The sequence below is a fragment of the Carassius gibelio genome, chromosome B17, assembly GCF_023724105.1.
Source record: "Carassius gibelio isolate Cgi1373 ecotype wild population from Czech Republic chromosome B17, carGib1.2-hapl.c, whole genome shotgun sequence".
Classification (NCBI taxonomy): Eukaryota; Metazoa; Chordata; class Actinopteri; order Cypriniformes; family Cyprinidae; genus Carassius; species Carassius gibelio.
Window position 1 is genome coordinate 2578810 of NC_068412.1, and position 22200 is coordinate 2601009.

The 22200-nt window shown below is 36.4% G+C and overlaps 1 protein-coding gene and 1 long non-coding RNA gene across 6 annotated transcripts in view; one reads left to right on the forward strand and one right to left on the reverse strand.

Annotated features, from left to right (window-relative positions):
• The window catches only part of tiam2a (TIAM Rac1 associated GEF 2a), a 94592-nt gene that overhangs the window by 13422 nt on the left and 58970 nt on the right, over window positions 1–22200 (reverse strand). For all 5 annotated transcript variants that reach the window (XM_052579835.1, XM_052579834.1, XM_052579837.1 and 2 more), the window contains 3 exons: window positions 22028–22117; window positions 21637–21849; window positions 10141–10232 (listed from right to left, as the gene is read on the reverse strand). In XM_052579835.1, coding sequence (XP_052435795.1) covers window positions 10141–10232; window positions 21637–21849; window positions 22028–22117 — 395 coding nt within the window. The remainder of the gene's footprint in view (window positions 1–10140; window positions 10233–21636; window positions 21850–22027; window positions 22118–22200) is intronic.
• On the forward strand, window positions 3049–4572 carry LOC127975865 (uncharacterized). The gene is made up of 2 exons (XR_008157632.1): window positions 3049–3992; window positions 4492–4572. It is a non-coding gene; the product is annotated as an uncharacterized LOC127975865 (long non-coding RNA).

A 22200-nucleotide genomic window follows, 5' to 3' on the forward strand; every position in this document is an offset into this window, starting at 1 on the left:
ACAGGTCCGAAAAGAAAGCGATATTTTATGATACATATAATAATTGCAAGAAAATAGTTAGTGGTAACAAATGCTACACAAAATGTCCTTTTCACCATACTAATTCATTTATTTGAGGGGATTTTTAAGCCACATTTTAAAAATGCATAAATAATGCAAATATTTCAAATAAACAAACACTGTGATACCATAGAAATTGAAAAGCATTATAGGATGTATTGCTTATTTATGTGTTAAGGTACTAAGCAATTATTAACATTAGATAGGCTCCATCTCTATTTGATCAGACTTTACAAATGACTTCAGTTCTTTTTTCCTTTTTTATTTCATTTATTAACATTTTCTTGCTTAACAAACAATAATTCATACAATGAACCCTTAATAAAATAACCCTGTTAATAATTAATGGGGATCAGTATTTTTTCTTGTTGATCCTCTCAAATGTCAGCATCAGTACTTACTGTGAAGACTACTCTGCTCCAAATGAAATGCAATCAAGTGGTGGTCACTAGAGACACCAACGAGATGCTTTGTCTCCATCCATAAATACACTCACCGTGAAAAGCAGCCTATAAAGTATCCTCCAGGCAGCTATGGAATGGAACTTGGTCCTTCTGGCCAGAGAACAGCCCTTCCTTCTAATCTTGCCCACTCTGAAAGCTGGCATGTTTGTGGAGTTATTCTTCAGCTCTGGTTTTGTCACACTCACACTCTCGCTCCACTTTAACTTATGTCTCCTTCTTCTTAAGTCAACAATCAAGCATTTTCAAAATCCTTGATGTAAGGCCCATTACAGTATCTTTTTAAAGCTCAGGGCTTTCAGACAGGATCTAAAAATCGGTCACTAGCAGGTTTTTTGGACATGGACGCTAGACTGAAACTGCTGCTGCCCACTGAAATCTGCATATCAATTGCTGGCTCGCATGACCCCGCTGCAGTTTCCAGAGAGCATAACAAAGTGCTCAGACAGTTCGTAAACACTACCAGTAGCCTAACCTTTCAATAACATCAACACAATAGAAACGTTTCTGGATGGCTGTGAACACTAAGACTGGCATAACCACACCACTGTAAAGAGAAGTACGCCATCAGAGAGGAGAAGGAAAAAGACAATGATTTTATTAGATTTTTTAAAAATAGATCAGCTTTTCAAAAAGTCTCAAAATAGTCTGAAATCATCCAGCCTGAACTCTCCTCGGTTCTTTGCTCTGGGCTACCACACAGCTCTCAGGGAAACATCCTATTCTTAGAAGTATTAATGTGAAAACATATTTAAGTAAACAGCATTACATCTGATGTCTGGTTCTGCGCAGAAGACAAAATAAACCAGTCTGAGATCAGAGATGCCTCTCAGAGCGTAACAGTAATGCTGAACAACACATTAAACATGCACCAAATACACACTAGCCAGTCAGACCTTTAGATCATAGGGTTTTCTGTTAGTTTGTTAAAAAACAATTGCAAGCAATTTATTTATAAAAAGTTTATATCATTCCTTATATGCACATCCTTTACTCTGATAAAGGAGAAAAGCATTGTAATCCAGATAACTTGATACACTATAAAAATGATTTTGCGATTACTGGAGTGTGTTACACAAGAAATTATTATTTCAGTGTTTCTACTTCAGAATCCCACGCTTGATTCATTGTTATTTTCCATTTCTTTATAATATTTACTACTGAAATTTAATATCTGATATTTAATAATATTTAATTTTTGAGTGAAAATTATTCAATAATTTTTCAGTAAATGACAAAAATATATTTTAATGCAATAAGTCCTTTGTTCAGACGTTACTAGTCATACAGTGTGTTTGTACAAGATTTCATCATTTAGTGGGTACAGGTCTTTATCTTGTAACATATCTTGGGCTTGTTGGGCAAGGCAATGATAGACATGACAAGTCAAATTTATTAGTAACACGTACACACTGGTAATTCAGTTTCACTTTCCCCTGCAACACAAAAAAGATTCATGTCTTGCTCATTTAGAAGATAAAATGTGCTCTTCTGACCTTTTACTACCAGTGTAATTGCTTTAGAATACCAAGGAATAGCAAGACATAGTCATCTCTACCCTGCTCTGTTTCCACAGTCAATTTTCCGACTACTCTCTTCCCCCCTAAAAGTGCAAAGTGGGATACGGTGTGAGACAATACAGCATGGACTGATTATTTACATGTCGGTATCTGTACGTTACATTTACTGGTACAGAGCATGCATTTCAGTTCATTTTGACTGATGCTGAAACAATTTGGACTGAAAAAAATGTATTGCTGTATTGTATAGCTCTATTGTAACAGAATGGTAAACACAATAAAGATTACATAAGTAATGGTTAAATAATTATAGAATTATAGAAAGGTTTTAAAGTGTAGTCTTCTTTAACATTTAGTAATCTGAAACAAGTTTACAGCAGAAGTCGCATAGATAAAAAAAAAAAGGAAAATATGTCATTAAGTAAAGGCTTAAACTGCATGCAATAAATGCGAATAATAACAATGTGATTGATATCATAACTATATACAATATCATCAAAATGTCATTGCCACAATTCAATATTCATTAGAATTTTTTTTTTTTGTCTGTGAATTTTTTTTGACTTTTAAGATGCTGTCATTACATCAAAAAACTATGTTTCAGCGTCATCGTAAATGTAAATTAAGAACCACACTTTGCATAAAATACATATGAGATTACATTGGACAATAAAATTATCTTGGATTGGGACCAACGATTTGCATAATTTATATTGCTTTGCATATTCAAGGACTTTGTATTGTTTAAGAAGCATAATTTGAACACTTTTATTCACATATAGCACTTACTGACTGTTAATGTACCCTGCTTAAAGGCTAGTTCTGCACTAAAGCATGTTTACAGCTGCAAAACATACTATTAGACTCATTAACCTCTTGAACTCTGGCCACGCCCTAGGACCCACCGGTGGGTCAGCGGGGAGGTCATATTATTTTTTTTAAATCTATAAACTGTGAAGCACAAAACTAGTCATATATGGTATTTTTTGAAAGCTTAGAACCTCTGCTTTCTTGCAAGTCCCATGGTATTTGCATTAATTTTACATAAAAGAAAATAATAAGGTATAAATTCGTTCTTCCACAACCACCCCCCCTTGAGAAAATCAGATGAATAATGTTCATATTTCATATTTATAGCACACAAACTCACCAAACATGGACAAGTCACACATCAAATGAAAGCTCTCACTCTCAGGAATGTCACTGTGTACTTTATTTCACCGATCTTATACATTACAGTGACATAACAAATAATAATTTTCAAAAGAATCACGAAAACTGAAATTACTTATGTGAACAAGCAAACGTATGCGTCATATTTCTGCGCTGATAACTACATCTGTGCTCACATACTAGCCTAAAATCATATATCAGCTTTTACATTAGGTTGTTTTCTTCAAAATGAGACCATTCTCGTGTGTCTGTGAGCATGCATGGCTAAACGGCACTATAATATGTCTCAGATGCGCAGATCAAAACATGCAATGCAGCGTAAACCATGACCAGTATTTGTATTGACTCTCTTTGATTCCTTTCGACTTGCAATGACGTCATCACGCAGTGCGTCCTATGTCATGAAAGCTGACAGCCTCCCCTCTCCATAGACACATCGATCAAGCTTCTAGACCATTCAGAGCCCGAGTTGTTCCTTTCCAAAGTTGAGGAGGTGGGACTAAAGAAAACGCTGCAAACGGGCGCAGATGATTATTGATGAGTTGATCGGAAGTTGGTTTGTGATTTTGGATAGCGTTTTAGCGAATTATTGCGTGCTTTTATTACTGTTAGAGTTATATGTCTCTGAAAAATGACTTCAAGAAAGTTTTTTGTTGGTGTGGAGGCGGCTTTGGAGGAGTTTGATCGGATGTCCGACACTGAAACTTGCAGCGATGCTAGCTAGCTTTGACTCGGTCAGAGAAGCTGCTTACAAACTGGGAGAAGACCCTGATTTTGAGTAAGTATACGTTGTTTGTATCAAGCATTTGTAAGTTGCATGCTAATATTATTATTGCATTAATTTATTCATCGATTGCATTCATAAGTGTATTGCCTTGTGCAGTTTATGTCTTTCTTGTATACGCGAGTTGCATTCATCGGTTGCCTTCGTTAGTTGCATGCTAATTTGTTTTTGCATGAATTTATTTATCAACATTATATATACGTGTACTGCCTTGTGCATTTTTATATCTTATGTATATGTGAATTGCATTCATGTGTTCGTTACATATTTGAATTACACACACGTAACGAACACATGAATGCAATTCACATATACATAAGATATGCAAGGGTTGTTCTCATTTATTTATACATACTCATGGATCTGTGTATGTGTAATCAAATTATTTTCCTCTTTCTGTTACTTGCATATCTGGATTATTTTTGTGTATGTTATTTTAGCATGTATTTTGGGATTGCAGTGTAAATTTATACATTTTTGTTTTGTTTTGCAGTTTTAGCATCCAGTGGTGAAGAATGGGAGCCAGCAAGTCAGGATACTTATTTTGTGTGTGTGTGTGTGTGTGTGTGTGTGTGTGTGTAAAATAAAATGCAAGAACAGAACTTTGCCTTATTTTGCTTATTACATGACATGAGTTTTTTGAGGAAACTTGGAGACCTAAGACATTCTGTCTCTTCAGGTAAAGCTACAGAACTTGGAGACTCCAACGCCTCCTTTTGGTTAAATCTAAATAACTTTTGCTTAGAAGATGTTATCAACAAAATTATTTTTTTATCTTTTTACTGTCACCTAGTGGAATCAAAGGAAACTTTCTGCAGGGAAATAGACCAAACAGGTCCTAAATAACAGAATCCTAAATAAAAACTTACTTTAAAAAATAATACAAATCTGACTTTGTTTCCGTGTTTATCACAATATAGTAAAAATACAAAATATGCAATATCTTGTGCTTGTGTTAAACTTCCGAGAGTTTTCTGTAAAATAAGACAATTTTTATAAATTTATTCCAAAGTATGTGGTTAGGGCTGTCTTTTAAGTTCAGCTATGCCTACTGGTTTCAGTAATCAAAAATGGTGACTACACTTGGAGAGTCTAACGCCTCCTTTCGATTAAAGCTAAATAACTTTTGCTTAGAAGATGTTATCAAAAAAATTCTTTTTTCTCCTGTTTAATGCCACCTAGTAGAATCAAAAGAGATTTTCTGAAGTGACCTAGACCAAACAAGTCCTAAATTACAGACTCTTAAATAAAAACTTAATTAAAAAAATTATAAAAATCTGACTTTTTGTTAGGGTTTATCACAGTAATGTAAACATATAAAGTACAAAATATGCAATATTTTACCCATGTTTTAAAATTCAGAGAGTTTTCTGTCAAATGAGACCATTTGTATCAATTTATTCCAAAGTATGTGGTTAGGGCTGTCTTTTAAGTTCAGGTATGCTTGCTGGTTTCAGTAATCAAAAATGGTGACCGTAAAAGTACACTTGGAGAGTCTAACCCCTCCTTTCTATTAAAGCTAAATAACTTTTGCTTAGAAGATGTTATCAAAAAAATTCTTTTTTCTCCTGTTTAATGCCACCTAGTGGAATCAAAAGAGATTGTCTGAAGCGACATAGACCAAACAAGTCCTAAATTACAGACTCTTAAATAAAAACTTAATAAAAAATAATAATAAAAATATGACTTTTTGTCAGTGTTTATCACAGTATTGTAAACATATAAAATACAAAATATGCAATATTTTACCCATGTTTTAAAATTCAGAGAGTTTTCTGTCAAATGAAACCATTTGTATCAATTTATTCCAAAGTATGCGAGTAGGGCTCTCTTTTAAATTCTGGTATGCCTAATTCTGTAAAAAATTCAAAATATGCTGCAGAGCTGAAGAGGTTAAACCAACATCACCCAAAGCAACTTGCACACAAAAAAAAGAAAAAAAAAAAAAAGAGTCCATGTAACTAAAGAAAATCCTACGACTACAATCACAGATTTGGCACTTTAATAGCTGAATGAAACCATGACAAAGAACAAACCGTGGCGACTTCTCTAAGGTCACTGGAGAGGGACTGTGGGAGGCAGAAGGATTATTGGTCTTGTACGTCTGCCAAGAGAAGGATTATGCTCATTTGGCATATTCTGTGGGCAAGGTGTTAAACTAATGCAAACTCCCCTCTTCAACAAGTCACCACCAACAAACAGCGAGTAACTCTTGCAGCACTTCAATCCTGACATACTGGTTTTATTGTGTTAATTCCCGGAAACTCAGACTAACTAGATCTTGCATAGAGTGCTGCCCATACAACATCATAAAATAAAAACGTATGGCAAGCCAAGAGGATGTAAAGACCCTGGAGAAAGCACTGGCCATTGCTCAAAGGAAAATGTCCTGTCACGCTTTAGCAGAGCTTTGACAGGCTGTGATTCATCCCTTAGGATACAGCAATTGTGCCATGTAGCCATCTTCTTTTTAAAGCCCGATAAATAAAGACACTCACACATAAATTGACGTGGATAGCCAGGCAATCCAAACAGCACTTGCAGTTATATGCTCTAGTGCACATTTTAATCTATTCTTCTTCATCATCAACCACTTTCAAGCAAGTTTTAATATTGAAACCCAATCTGTCAAAATAATGTGCCCGATTACAGCGAAAACAAGAAAGTGATGTTAACTCAATGTTTAATTAAGCAATGTCAATTCCTCTGATATCAACACCAATGCAATTAACAAGCCGAAATTATTTGGTAAAAACTGATTGGGAGTCAATCCCCCCCTTGTATAAATATAAAAGCTTTAGGTACCATGTAAACCGATCCTTCTGCACCATTCTGGCAGGCCATGCAGGCAGCAATATCCTCCAGCAGTCGGGCCAGCTTGTTCTGGAGCAGCCGATGTAGCGTGAGAAGAGCGGAGTTAAAGAAGATATCCTTGCCTTCCTTGACACAGTCTGGGCAGAACCAGCACATGGCAAGGAAGGAACAGAGAACCTCGACCGGCGAGTGCTCACAGAGGCAGAGCTCAATGAGCGAGCTGAGGTAGATGCATGGCTTGGCATCCCGTTTGGTCTGCTCTGCCATTGGAGTGAGCCTCGTCCCATGGGCAGTGATCTTAGTGTTAGTTGTTTTTCTTCTACGGATCTTTTCCCAATCTCTGGCTGTGTACAGGACTGTTAAATAAGCCCAGATTATTAGTCAGCTCACAGCCATATGCTGACTGACTGGCTTAGTCATTCCCATCCCCCTAGTTCAATGGTGAACACTGAGGGTCTGGTATAGTTGCAAATTATGGGGTAGCTCCCAAAATGGCTTTTGCAGCCAAAGATGTATTTTAAGAATGATCGAGACTTTCCAACTTCAAGCATATCTTGTCAAATTCTTCTGCTAATGAAATAAACTTAAAAGCTGAGCTAGTTGACAGTTTGATATTAAAGACCCTTCCCAGATACTACAGCCCGTTTGCCCATAAATAAGGTTCATTTCTTGATCTGTTTCTTTATGACAGATGAAGAAAAAGTACAAGAACTTAGGAAACAGGTGCAACCAATAATTGGGGGGTGGGGGGGGGGGGGGGGTTTGTTTTTAAGTGGATTGTTTCTGTCTTGGATGCCAGTTAAGAGTCTGTACAGAGTTTGGTGTGTAGTTCCATACCCACCTTATTTTAAGGTCCAATTTTTGCTATTAACAAACCTAACTTAACTATGACTTTTGCCTGAATAAACTCCTAATTTGCTGATTATTAATAGTAAGTAAGGTAGTTAGTTTTGGGTATTGGGTAGAAATAAGGTCATGCAGAATATGTGCCAATGTGTTAATAGGCTTGCAACTAGTTAATAGTGAAAATTGGTCCATATACTAAAATATTACCAAACCTCCAAATTATGACAACAGAAACACAGCCACACGCTGCCTGCAACAGCACATTATATACCACACTACAGTTTACAGCTATACTGACACATTATTTCAATAATATAAACTACACTCTCTTCAGCCCTAATGGAGGTACTGATCTAGGGCCTGTGACAGCAGCCATATCACGATAAAATCAATTTACAGAAACTTAATACAAGTAATTACAAAGTGAGGAAAGAAATGTGTTTCCTATGGACTCTGATAACAGTTCACACAGCTCTCTTCACAGCTCTCAGCAATTCATAAAGGTGCAAACAGACCCAGATACAGGAGTATTGTAAACTGCTATGTGCATAGGGACTCATCTGTTGTTCATCTGCAAACAATAAAAAAATATCCCTCTCCTCGTCTAATCCACCTTCTCAGAAGATCAGTTATAGAATGATAACTGACGTTTCTTACAGTCACAAGCAAAAAAGCTTTGCAAAAGAGGAGACTGCATTAACAAACTCAGTAAGACATCCTACAATGCGTAATATATAAAAATCACAACATAACATGCAGAACTGTCTTCCACTAGAGCAAAAATTCACTCAGAGGAGCCACTGTCCACGTGAATTTGGACTCACCATCTGGAAAACTAAAGCGAAAACATTTTATGAACATCTTTAAACATACATTTTTCAGTGTTATTTGTTCTGGTGTGGCAAGGCAATACGCAATGAGCATTGAAGCACATCAACATGAGCCTTTAATTAATACATTTGCACCTCAAGAGTGCAGCAGGCTTGCAACATTAAGAAAAATAAATCTTTATACTGTAGATTAAGGGGCCATTTGAACGACAACGTTTTCAGCCAAAAACGGGAAACTTATTCATTTATTTTTCCCCAAAGTAAAAGTTGACAACGTTTTTGTTTTTGTGTAAACACCCAATACGGGTATCTTTGAAAACTGTGAGATCATGAGTAGTACGTGTTAGGTTTGTAGACATGAGCAGTATGTGGTGATTTTAAAGGCAGGCGTGTACAAACATACACAACAATGGCGGAGTGCATGATACTGTTGTTGCAAGGGAAAAACGTTTCCGTTTTCGACTACATCATTGTCATGATAACACAGCATGAAATACCTCTTGTTTAATGTGTTCAGCTTAAGAAACAAGCAGAGATTAAAATATCTTCATGGGACACTCCACTTTTAAATCAAACAACCCATCCTTTTTATGAAAATATAAACAAACACATGGGACTTCGGAAACCAGGATTCCACATACAACTTTGTACCGCTTGTCTATAAAGAAAACAGCAAAACATCCATGCTCACAAACATTCACAAAAATATTTTCGCTTCTTTATTTGGTACACCAGTACACCTGCCTGTAACTAAAGTGTCTAGTTAGCTACTTGTGTTTCAGCAGCTCAACTAAGTTGTTAAAACTAAAAATAGAGAAATATGAGGTAATACGATTTTCTGTGAAAAAAAAAAAAAATTGGAAGGGTGTGAATTACAGGGGCTTTGGGAGGGAGGGGGGGGCTGATGTGTGATATATGTAGTGCTGCTGAATTTATTATATTAATCAGTTTAATATAATAAAAATATATATTTTTAATAAGTTAATAACTAAGGTATATTAACTGAGATGTCTGCACTAGTTATATTAACAGCTCCAACACAATGAAAACAGAGTAACGTGTAAAGTAACCAGTAAACACTTGTTTCAGGACTTCTAGTTACACATGTAAAGAATGGAATTGATTTTTACTGTAAAAATGAAGGGTTTTGAGTATGACTAAATGAGATGAATGGATGAACTGAAGTGATTCAAGAAGAACCCATGTGCAGTGTTAAAGCATTGTCTGTACACATAGCCTTCAGCATAAATACAATCTCTTGTTCTGGTGACAGTAATAAGCAAGCAGTGTGAAGGCCAAAGATCCATGAAGAGGCTAATTACTAAGTGATAACGAACACTGGCAGACAAGCTTTGACAATGCAGCTGCTGCTCAAGATGTACATACACGCACACATTTGTTTTGGTATCTTCTTCAGGTATTTTTTTCATGTGCTTCTACTGTTTTATATTATGCTCATATGTTTCATAATAGTTTTATCCTATAACACTCACAGAAAATTTTTAGATATTGAAACATTATTTAACATGTTTATTGATCCGTTTTAGTCGAGGGGACATCTGTGAGCTTCCCACGATGCAAGCAAAACAATAAGCCATCAGAATTTGTGGAATTGAAGAATTAGATAAAAACAGATTTGGATTACTCTTTACCTTGCTGTGCTGAACTGTACGATGTTTGCGGTGTGGATTCTGAAAACCATCATCTATAGCCAAGCCTAAGTTTTCTGCCACACAGGACACATCTGAGGAGAAAGAAATTGTAGGCAAATATGTCACAAACACAAGTAAAGATGCTAATAGTAAAACTGTATACAGCACTGTATTGAAACTGTAGAGATTTGGTAATTCATTAATTAATGTACCACATACCAATTCACCAGTCCCAAAGTTTGAACTGGCAGAAATAGGGTGACCATATGCGCCGTTCATATGGGACACGTCCCAGCCAGGATTTTAATATTGCCTAAAATATCCAGGTTTTGGCTATTTGCACTGTGCAGGTTGATCGTTGTGTAACATTCATGAGAGGAGAGCAGATGCTCCTTATGCTTTCGAATCGCTTTCACATGTTTGTTCGTTTTTGGGGGGAATTGTGCGCATTGACGCTTCAAGTCAATCGAACGAACAAACACGTGCACATATTTGCATCGCTTTGATCGTTCCCTCTAGATCTCACCTTCTCACACGCAGCCCCACGATTGGTCGATTATGTACAATACCTGCATGTTATTGGTAAAACTGCTCTGGGTGTTTTAGGCATTATTAAAATCCTGGTTGGGATGTGTCCCGTATGAACGGCGCATATGGCCACCCTACAGAAAGTGAACTACAGAATGTGGAGAAACACACACACACACACACACACACACACAAATTGCAATGTTTAACCAAAAAGCAGAACCTGGGCCAAAACATGAAATTCTCTCTGAAAGTTACGAGATGTATAATATATGGGATCTCAATGCAGGTCCCCTGTGTGTAATTTTTTTGGGTGAAAATCAAGCAAAGCATATTGTCTCAGTAATAATTATATAGTGCTCTTCTCACTTCAGTGCCGTTTCCCAAAATCTTTCAAGTATCCCAGAGTGCAGTCTGGACGATGGGGCGGGGCGACACGTTGGGGCGGAGCGACACGTGTCGCCCCGCCCACCTCAGCGGTTATTGGTTTATGATTAAGATGAGCTTATTGGTGTACAGATGAGTGACGATTTTACAGCTTATCGGTATAGAGAATTATGACGCTATTAGCAGGATTGGAATGCGGAAGTAGACACTAAGATGAATAAACTTTTAATATAAATTAAAAAGTGAATATACATGTTGTGTTTTTGCATTTATTGTTGCATTTCCATAACATCCCGTATAAATACAAAGAGTTTTGGATTACGACGAACAGAATAAAAATAAATGGTCTACTCCCTCAATGGCTGTAGTGTAGACGCTACCTCGGCATTACTCGCTGGTTTGAAAATGACACGGCAATATTATGCGAAGTATGGTTATGTAGATAGTCATGGAGTACCTTGATTTATATATTCAAATAATATATACATACATATATATGTGTGTGTGTCGTGTGTGTAACAAATTTTCACCAGTCTCTGAACGTCACCAATAATATTCTGAACATTCCCTTGGCCCCTACGAAAATTTACTATGGTTCTGCTACAGTAACTATAGTAAAACTATGGTGTTTTTATAATTACAGCTCACAGTAATTAATGTGCCAACAAATATTTTTACTACAATAAATCCATGGTTACTTTTTGCAAGGAAGGAACTATACAGGTTCTAAAGAACTTGCCCAAAAACACTTGTTACTTTCTGTTATTTGTTTTCTGAACTGCACTACTGAAAACCTCATTAATCCTCACAATCCTGTCACAACTAAACTAAGAATCCATTATGAGCAATGCATAGCAAATCATGTTATCATCAAATATGAGAAACCTTAAAGAATGATAGACTGATGTAAATGACTGAAACCTGTTGTCATGCACGTGTTTTCCATAGCTTTTTTATTAAAACATTATACAGTGCAAAGTTTAACTTTAAATTACATCAATTAATAATCAAAACCAGTTATTTCCCTTCAATGAACTTAACACACAAATGTGTTTCATGCCGCAAAAAAAAAAAAAAAAAAAAAAAAAACAGTCCTTGGAACAAAATCCTGTGTAAACAAAAGCCCAGAAGATCACCACGCCTTACTCTCTAGCCAGGCAAACTGTGCCGCTTTCCGAAAAACTTCGGAGCACATCCCTAAACCATCTGCAAACCAGAGAAAGTGTCAAATATGCAGAGTCACCCGCCGACAAAATAACTTCCCTGAGGATTTCCAGTTGAAGCTGTTGAATCAAAAACATACATAGGTTTATTTATATATGTATATAAAAGTTATTAAACATTATATAAACACTGAATACAGACAACCTTGCTTTAAACAAACTCTCATTAAAAACTCTATAGATTGTTGTCACAACTGCATACTCATTCTTTTATAATAACACTAATAAAATGTTAATATATACAGTACTGTGCAGAAGTATTAGTGTTAGTATTTTCACATTGAAAAAAAAAAACAGTTTTAAGCCAATTATTTATATCTTTTGCTGTTGTGTGTCAGTAGGATATATTAGTTTACATTTCCACACATTCATTTTGCCATTAATTGTAATAATCCAGTGAGATATTTGTATATATTTGTATGCACGATCCACATGAAGATCTTTTACATTGAATATAAATATTTCTATCTTATATGGTGAACAAAATCCACATTAGATCGCAAACAGAAGTTATTTAAAAAACTTGCTGCTGTCTGAAAATGAATTAAGCTGAAATGTTTTTAAATGTCCTTGATGCTGATGTTAACTGATAGTTATATATTAAATAATCCACAGTATTGACCAATATAGTACTTGTACATAATACCAATTTCACATCTGAACAACTATGTAGCTGTAATAACTAAAATACCTCTGCATGTACACACATATGTAATTATTAGTTCTTAATGAATGTAATAACCTGCTTTGCTGGACTCTGCCTGAAGACATGTGCCGCGTTTCCACCGAAATTACCCGGAACATTTGTACCAGGAACTTTTTTTCCCAGGAACTTTTTTCCCCCCAGACCTGTTGCTTTCTGCGTTTCCACCGCGGTGTAAAGTACCGGGTAGATTAGGCAAATAGACTGGTGACGTAGGTCTGCGCGCGTTTCTCAATACAAAGTACCGCTGATAATTTTTTTTTTTTTAAAAGTACGCTGATTTTGGACGTGCATCCTAGGTAGTTGGTTCAGACTTTGTGCATTCGTCTCAGGAGTGTGATATCCGCGACGACGCAAGTCCGGTAAATCTATAAACAGCAGAGTACTTGATAACTTCAGTCTGCTCGTCCTGGCTACTGCAATTTTCCTTACTGTATATTTACAATAAAACGAAATATGATATCAAATACCACTGCCTCCTTTCGTTTTCATTTAAGCATAATAACAGCTGCAGAAATGTACTTAGTTCAGGGAAATGTGTATATGCAGCCATTACAATGAAACGAAATATTATATAAATTTGCCTTTTTTATTTTCATTTTAACATATAGATAAATTGAATACAGACCTGTTAGATTTACCCCGCAGCTGAATTATATGTTATGTTTAACCACTAAAGACACATCAGAGCCAGCGGCACATATCAGAAGGTCTATCCCGGGAGAGGCTGCTCTCTGCGGATACATGAGGACTGAGCTTCCGCTGATCGAGTGGAGCTCACCGTCGCAGAGATCGGCGAAACACATTTTTTAAATAGGCATGATCTTTATAAATAAACCATAGATTTGAGTTTTAAACAACTACTTCTCGCCTGAAATACTTTTAAAATTACATTTCATGACACAATAACAGTAATATTTGAAAATTATCCGAATAAATGGTGGTTGAATTCAACCAATGCTGCGTGAACTCAGATTGCTTTGGCTACTGCAATTTTCCCCTCAGTATATTTACAATAAAACGAAATAGGATATAAAATACCACTGCCTCCTTTCATTTTCATTTAAACATAATAACAGCTGTAGAAATGTACTTAGTTCAGGGATAAGTGTAACGTTATATACAGCCATTACAATGTAAGAAATATTATATAGACTTGCCTTTTTATTTTCATTTTAACATATAGATAAATTGAATACAGACCAAAGAAAACCTGTTAGATTTACCCCGCAGCTGAATTATATTTTATGTTTAACCACTAAAGACACATCAGAGCCAGCGGCACATATCAGAAAGTCTATCCCAGGAGAGGCTGCTCTCTGCGGATACATGAGGACTGAGCTCCCGCTGATCGAGTGGAGCTCACCGTCTACGAGATCGGCGAAACACATTTTTAAATAGGCGCTGTCTTTATAAATAAACAACAGATTTGAGTTTCAAACAACTACATTCTCGCCTGAAATACTTTTAAAATTACATTTCATGACACAATAACAGTAATATTTTGAAAATGTTGATCCGAATAAATGGTGGTTGAACTCAACCAATGCTGCGTGAACTCAACCAATCAGAATGTTTAGCGCCAAAGTCCCGCCCCCGAAAGTTCCTGAACTTTAAAAAAGTACCACCTCGCCAGCAGGGACTTTCTGGGGGGCATTTTTTTACCCGGAACTTTTATTTAGTTCCTGGTTCCTGCGGTGGAAACACACCAAGTACCGGACCAAGTCCCTAGTTCCTGGGTAAAGTTCCTGCGGTGGAAACGCGGCTATGGTGAATGGTGAAGTTCTCCTCAGTGGTTGAGCTCTAAAAGAACAAATGTCAAGAGGTAGGTATATTGCTAGATATAGTACAGAGTAATGTTTCATGTAGCAACATTCAAACAGCTACATACATTTGCGAAGTAAAGCTGTCCAGGAGAACAGAACACCACCACCTCCTGATCATGTCATCCTGAAAAATAATAATAATAATAATATACACACAAAAATCATGCATGTCTGTTCAAATAACTTGACAAATGTGATGCCATACCTCTGTAAAATCGAACCTATGAACTAAAGCCATGTACAGAGTGTACTGTTACAATCCACAAAGAACAATAAAATGAGCAATTTATAACAATTATTAACAATAATTATTCAAATTGAACGTACCATGGATAAATAAATGATCGAACATCGCATTTCATATTATAAGATATTTACACAACCACTTTTACTCACCTCAAGCAATCAACGGAATAGCGTTATTACTCTGCTGCTGTAGTTGCCACCGTTCTGTTTGTTTCAACGCAAACTGCCCCCTGCTGGCTCGGAGGAAAATGTCAAAGGCGGGGAAAACAAATATGGGCGGGGCGACACGTGTCGCTCCGCCTCGAAGTGTCGCCCCGCCCCATCGTCCAGACTGCACTCTGGGGTTACTCAAATCTTTATCTAATGTCAATGTATCTGGCACTACAGCGCCTCCACAGACAAACAGAAGTTCCTGCAGTGTGAAACAGAGTAATGTTTGTTTTATATAGTGTGTGTGAGTTTATATATATATATATATATATATATATATATATATATATATATATACACACACACAAACACAAAAATATCTTGGTGTGATGGAAAAGCCTCATTTTCAGCAGTCATTACTCTAGATTACTCTGAACTGTTACATATTCATTTAAAATAATTTTAAAGGTATATCTTTAGTACCTGATGGGTTTCTTTTTATTGACACAGCTGAAATGGTTATACTGCTCAATGAAGTGCTGAAAATTTCCACATTGGCTGCTTAAGTATTCAGCACCCTAGAAATTCTTGAAAGTTTTGTTTGCTTTTTGTATTTGACCAAAAAGAAACTAATTATTCTAGCAAAAACTGTTCTTCAGAGAAAACAGGCCTATTCCATGCACTACTCTCTTGAAAGAAGATAACAAATCTGATCTAACCAGGACAGATCAGAAAAGTGAATGGCCCAGATGCACAACAACAGGAGGTGCACTGCAGAAAAAGACCCCTCAATAGCGCTGTGGCAAAAAATGCCAAAACGCTAGCCGGTGCCTTGTCTAAGACAAAGTGAATAAGTAAAAATATTCTAATTGCTGAACATTTGATTATTTCTGTTCTAAATTTAACTGTGGAGAACATAATCTTCAACCAAAAACGGTCTCTGCTTTTCATGGGGTAATTCATTTAACTTTTGAACATCTTGATGCCTCAAATTCTTGATGGTTTTGCAAGCTGTTGCTTTACCATGGCTGCACCCTGTGTTGCTAAATGAAGTCAAAGAGTGGTTTCAATGACATGACCAGAGGCCTGCTGCAAACAACAGGAAAACCATTCTACAGTTGGTCTCTCTTTTGTGTGGAAACACGCATATTATACACAATATAGATGTCATGTGTTTTGATGTATCTAATCCGAGCCCTGATTATAAAAGATTATGAATTATTACTCACACTACACTGAAGATGCACTTAAGCATATGCAGTGTGCCGGTGTGGCCTAAGCGAAAGCGACACACCAGATTTTAAGTTTACGTTTTTTTTTAATAGGGGTGAATTTCAAGTTAAAGGATTAGTTCACCCAAAAATAAAAAAAATAGGCTGTGTTTTACTAACCCCACAGGCATCCTACAGTAAGTAGTCATTCAAAAGGCCCTTGGAGGTGTATATGATTTTCATCTTTCAGACGAATCCAGTAATAGTTATTAAAAAATTGTCTTTGATCTTTCAAGCTCTATCATTGCAGTCAGCAGGTGTTGCATTGTTTCAATCCAAAATTAAAATTAAATAAAAAGCTCCCATTCATTAAAAAAAGGGCTCTTGGCTTATATCGAAATCCTCCGACATTTCTCTTTACAACATGGTAGCGGGGGGTGAACACAGGCCTCCTTTAGTGAATCAATGCATTTTTGTTAGAAAAATAATGAAACGCGGAAACTCAGCGGAGAGAGAACAGACACTAATCTAGAAAGTATAATAAATAAAGTATAAAACAAGAATTTGTATAGAAGAATTTTGGAGGATTTCGATATAAGCCAAGAGCTTGCTTAAACTTGCTTCTTTTCATCCTGTAAACAAACACTGGTTTTCTTGAGACCCTCCAGCGCATGCGCATATATATCATATGTCTTCCACCCCGGAACTGCTTCTGTGTACAACTGTTCGCGCATGCTAGATTTAAAGTAATAATTACATTTTGAATATGAATATTTTTCTAACTATAGGAGGCCTTTGTTCACTTCCTGGAGTCATGTAACTCACTATTTAATTTCTTCTGGACTGAAGCAATGAAACACCCACTGACTGCAATGATAGAGCTTGAAAGATCAAAGACAATTTTTAATATAATTTTGACTGGATCCGACTGAAAGAAAAAAGTCATATACACCTAGGATACCTCGGAGGTGACTAAAACACAGCTTAATTTTAATTTTTGGGTAGACTAACCCTTTAAGTATAATCCATAGGTAACTAACTGAATCCTAAGTAACTAATCATGTTTGTGTGTTGAAAATTACAGAGAGAAACTACACCTTTGTAACAAACTGGCTGTTATTAAGCCTCTCATAAAAAAACCACAACTAGACCCCAAAGAACTAATTACAGACCGATCTCGAAATCTTCCTTTTCGGTCCAAGATTCTAGAAAAGGTGGTATCCTCACAATTATATTCCTTCTTAGAGAAAAATGGTAGTTGTGAGGATTTCCAGTCAGGATTTAGACCGTATCATAGTACTGAGACTGCTCTCCTTAGAGTTACAAATGATCTGCTCTTATCATCTGATCGTGGGCGTATCTCTCTATTAGTTTTATTGGATCTTAGTGCTGCGTTCGACACTATTGACCATAACATTTTCTTGAATAGACTAGAAAACTTTTCCTATTTAGCGCCCAAACTCTGGAATAACCTACTTAACATTGTTTGGGAGGCAGACACACTCTGACAGTTTAAATCTAAATTAAAGACCCATCTCTTTAACCTGGTTTACACATAACACACAAACACATTTCTAATATTCAAATCCGTTAACAGATTTCTAGGCTGCATTAATTAGGAAAACTGGAATCAGGAATACTTCCAATAAAACACGATGTACTTGCTTCATCGTTAGAAGAATGGCATCTACGCTAAAATTAGTCTGTTTCACCGTAGCCACCAGATCCAGTCTTGGTTCCTTGCTGCTGTCGCCTCTGGCTTGCTTAGTTGGGGACACTTAATATCCATTGATTCTGTCGACTTGATTGCACAGATACTATTTAAACTGAACTGAGCTCGATGATGACATCACTGAATTCAATGATGAACTGCTTTTTTGCATTATTGACATACTATTTTCCTATTTAATGCTGTTCAGTAAATCACACATGGTGTAGCAATTGTGTGGCTTGCAGTTGCACATCATCAATTTCACTAAAGATCTTACATTTTGCACACTGGTTCATAGCCAAGTGCACACTGCAAGATCACTGAAGGTTGTTCAATTTAAAGTTTTATGGCAAAAGGTGTCCCCAGCTAGTTGCAGACAATATGGCAGAAATCAGCTTGTTTTAAATCTGACTAGTCTGATGGTGTACATTCTCTGAACTGCCCCTCTTGTTTTCTTACTTTTCTTGGAATGTAATGAAAATCAAATGAGGCTGTGTGGGACAGAGAGATCCTTGATCATGTCATTTTCACAGCTAACAACTTTCAGTACTGTTTATTACTGTGTTTTTGTCTACTGAAGGCTATTTAACTGTGGCTTAAATTCATTAATATAGTGAGAGTTGAGAAAAGTAAACATATTCCATAGTGCACAGAGGTAGTTTGATTGAAAGAAGACAGCAGTCCCTAGAAACAAATAAAATAGCGCCTGAACTGACTTGGTCAAACGTTTGTTACTGTAGTTGCAGAACTGCCCAGAAATGCTAAATGACTAAAACAAAGGTCTTAATTTTTAGCTTTTGTTGTAGATTTTTGTAGCAAGTGACTTGCAATTCTGTGTTACTCACAGTGCATCATATATCCATCATGTCTTTCCAAGTAAGACATTTTGCTTGATTTTGTATAATCAATGATACAGAGACAGCAGATACTACTGAAGTAATCAATACTGATTTAGACATGAACCAATAATAAGGAATTAAAGATATATAGCTGTATATTCATACATACTGCAATGCTGCAATACATTACCTTAGATTGTAGCTACAAACAAAATAACTGCACATAATTACAAAATGTTTTCACACTATTGACCATAATCTTGCAATAACTTTCCAAAACACACACATCGCATCAAATGTTTAAAATGTACGTGCTAAGGAGTTAGCACTTAAGATTAACTTAATTAGTTAAGACGCCTAATATAAAGTGAAACCTAAAACTTTAAACAGATATTATATACAAATAAATAAATCGCTCTTACAAAACACTCTTGAGTAACTACTGCTCTGCGCATGAAACCATGATACTCACTGCTCATGAGACATGTTCTGTAATTAAGAACGAATAATCACTGATAATACAACATAATTAAATGTAACAGCGAATGTGCTGTGATGTTCATTCTGTCAGGCACCTACCATGCAAGGATAAAACCAGCCAGGGTTCAAAACCAGCACGCAACACCGTTCCTGCTCACAGTATACAGACTGCTTTCTGTTTATCACTTTTATAAATGACTGAGATAGTACAGGCAGTCTGAGGAAGTCAGGGGGAGGAAATATGGGGAGGAAGTTTACAAGTGAGGTGTGACAAGTGTCAAATGTTTTTAGCAGTGAGTTTTGAATGCATAACAAGTAAAGAAAAAGTTGTCAAAGATGCAGTGTATTTAGGCCATGTTCAATTTTTAAAAAAACAACTGCTACATTAAATTGGAGACTTGTATTTTTAGAAACAGATTTCATCTAATGTTCAACATTGCAGCAATGCAGACATGCCAAATTTCTAATGCCAAACTTTTCAGCAAGTTGGTTTTAGTGCCTTATTGTGGACCTTATTGTTAACAGTCAATCAATTATCATGTTGAAAAGAAGTATAACCAGGGTTCCCACACCTTGATAAACTTCAAATTCAAGGACCTTTCAAGGGCTTTCCAGGCCCAATCCCTCAAATTCAAGTACTTAATGTGGGGAAACATTTCAAGTGAGAGCGAGGTTACATCATGTTATCTTGTAAGATACATTGTTACAATTTTCATGTGTCAAACACAACTATGCACAAACAGCTTCTTTTTTTGTTTTGTTTTTTGCATACATTTTTGGCCATATGACAGAGCTCTGATATTCTATTTGTTGTATTTCTGTTTTGCATAAAACTGGAGAATATTCGGTACATCCTATAATAAAATGATCTGATATTAACTTTTGCATGGATTTAGTTTGAAAAGAGCTTAGGCTCATGTAAACAGAAGTTACAGGGTTTACATTATCTTAACAAGCAAAGCAATTCAACATTAATTTCCAGGTGTGTCTGTGAAACATAGAGGTATCATCCTATTAAGTCTTGTGCACGCATGAACACCATGTAGGGTGACCGTATTTTGGTTTTCCAAAAAGAGGACAGTTGGTGTGAGCAGGGCGGAGCTCTGTTGTGTGGTTGGTTGGTGGTTAAAGTAGTGCCCAAAATAGTGCAATGACCATATCCTAAATATCAACACTGAAAATATGTCATTGCCATACCTAAAATACATATTATACAGTCACTGTTATGCATATTGATCATAAACTCAGCTAAAAAGCTTCCTACCAGTGGCCCTCCTTCACAAAACTTTACATCTAGCACAGTTTTATCATAGGCAGAATGCAAGATGTTTCAATACAAGCATTTTAGTAAAATTGAATTAAACAACATTTCAAACCTTTAACCCACGGGGAAAATCAAACCATTTACAGTTTAAAAGTAGCATAGGAGAAAAAAAAAAAGACCTGGCAACCTGAAAAAAAATGTAGGTCCAAAAAGAGGATATGTCCAGGAAAAATACACTCTAAGGTCATGACAACATACAACAAAGTACCTCACTAAACGGTAAAGCGTAAATGCACGTAACTAATGAAAATCAAGCAAGCTTCAATGCCTTATTTGAAAAATAAATTCAAGCACTTTTAATTTTCACAAATAAACGTCAGATTCACAAACTTTCAAGGACCTGTGGGAACCCTGTATAATGCCAGTAAGAAAGTGATACTCTCTTTCTCACCAGCTGTCATGCAGATGTGAAATGTAGGTGCCTAATGTGTTTGCTGTATGTCTCTATTTCGATACGTTTCAACTACATAAAAAAAAGAGCAGCAGAGAATTATATAAGTAGTGAACTGACTTGACTTTTAAGCTTGCAATTAGTGAATTAGACTGCTTTTATGTAATTTAGAAAGAGGTTAACGCTGCATGTTCTTAGAAAGAGTATCAGTTCTGTATCAGAGTAAAACTGGATAGAGGAACTTGGGACTTGAGTTCAACTACTGAGAATTGACTGAATCATGAAAAGTGGTCTCAGATGTTTAAGTCCATGTAGTTAACTTTAGACCCGGTCCAGTTGTATGCAGTTAGTGAAGATAGTGAATGCACTTCCTAGTTGATCTTTGACACAAAACTTGAGCTACATACAGACATCGAACATTTTTTCTGGAATAACATGCAGCTCTGAATCACTCGTGTGTAACTATGTGTCTTGTACCTGTTGAGGACTTGGCCCTTTGGTGGTTTTGGAGGTTGACCCTGTGCAGAGACCGTGTGTTTGCAGTATCTGTACTGTGCTGACTGGAGGGTGGATGATGTTTCACAGTCAGTTGCAGACTCTGATCGTTGAATAAAGTCTGTATCAGAGCCAGGTCCAGAGAAGACACCTCACAACCATTTAAAACCATGATCTCATCACCGGGCCTCAGACCTATCAGTTACACAAAACAACAGGAGTGAAAGAAACCAAGGTTAGAACACCCTTCTTAAGGCAATATGGGAAAACATAAAAACAATCTTTTGGTATTTGTTAAAATATCAAAAAGGTGTTTCTAGCATATCCAAATAAATGCAATCCTTAAAGGAAATAACTGCACGAGCAAAAGTACCTTTGCTGAAAGCCAGCCCATCAGGGAGAACTTCTGTAACAACGATACGGCTGTTTTTCAGCTTGTCTACATATCCTGTAACAGCAAAGCCTTGAGGACGAGAAAAAAAATCATAACGCATCATAAAATGCCATCAGTCCCCACTTAAATCTCCGCTTTGCAACGACTTGCTT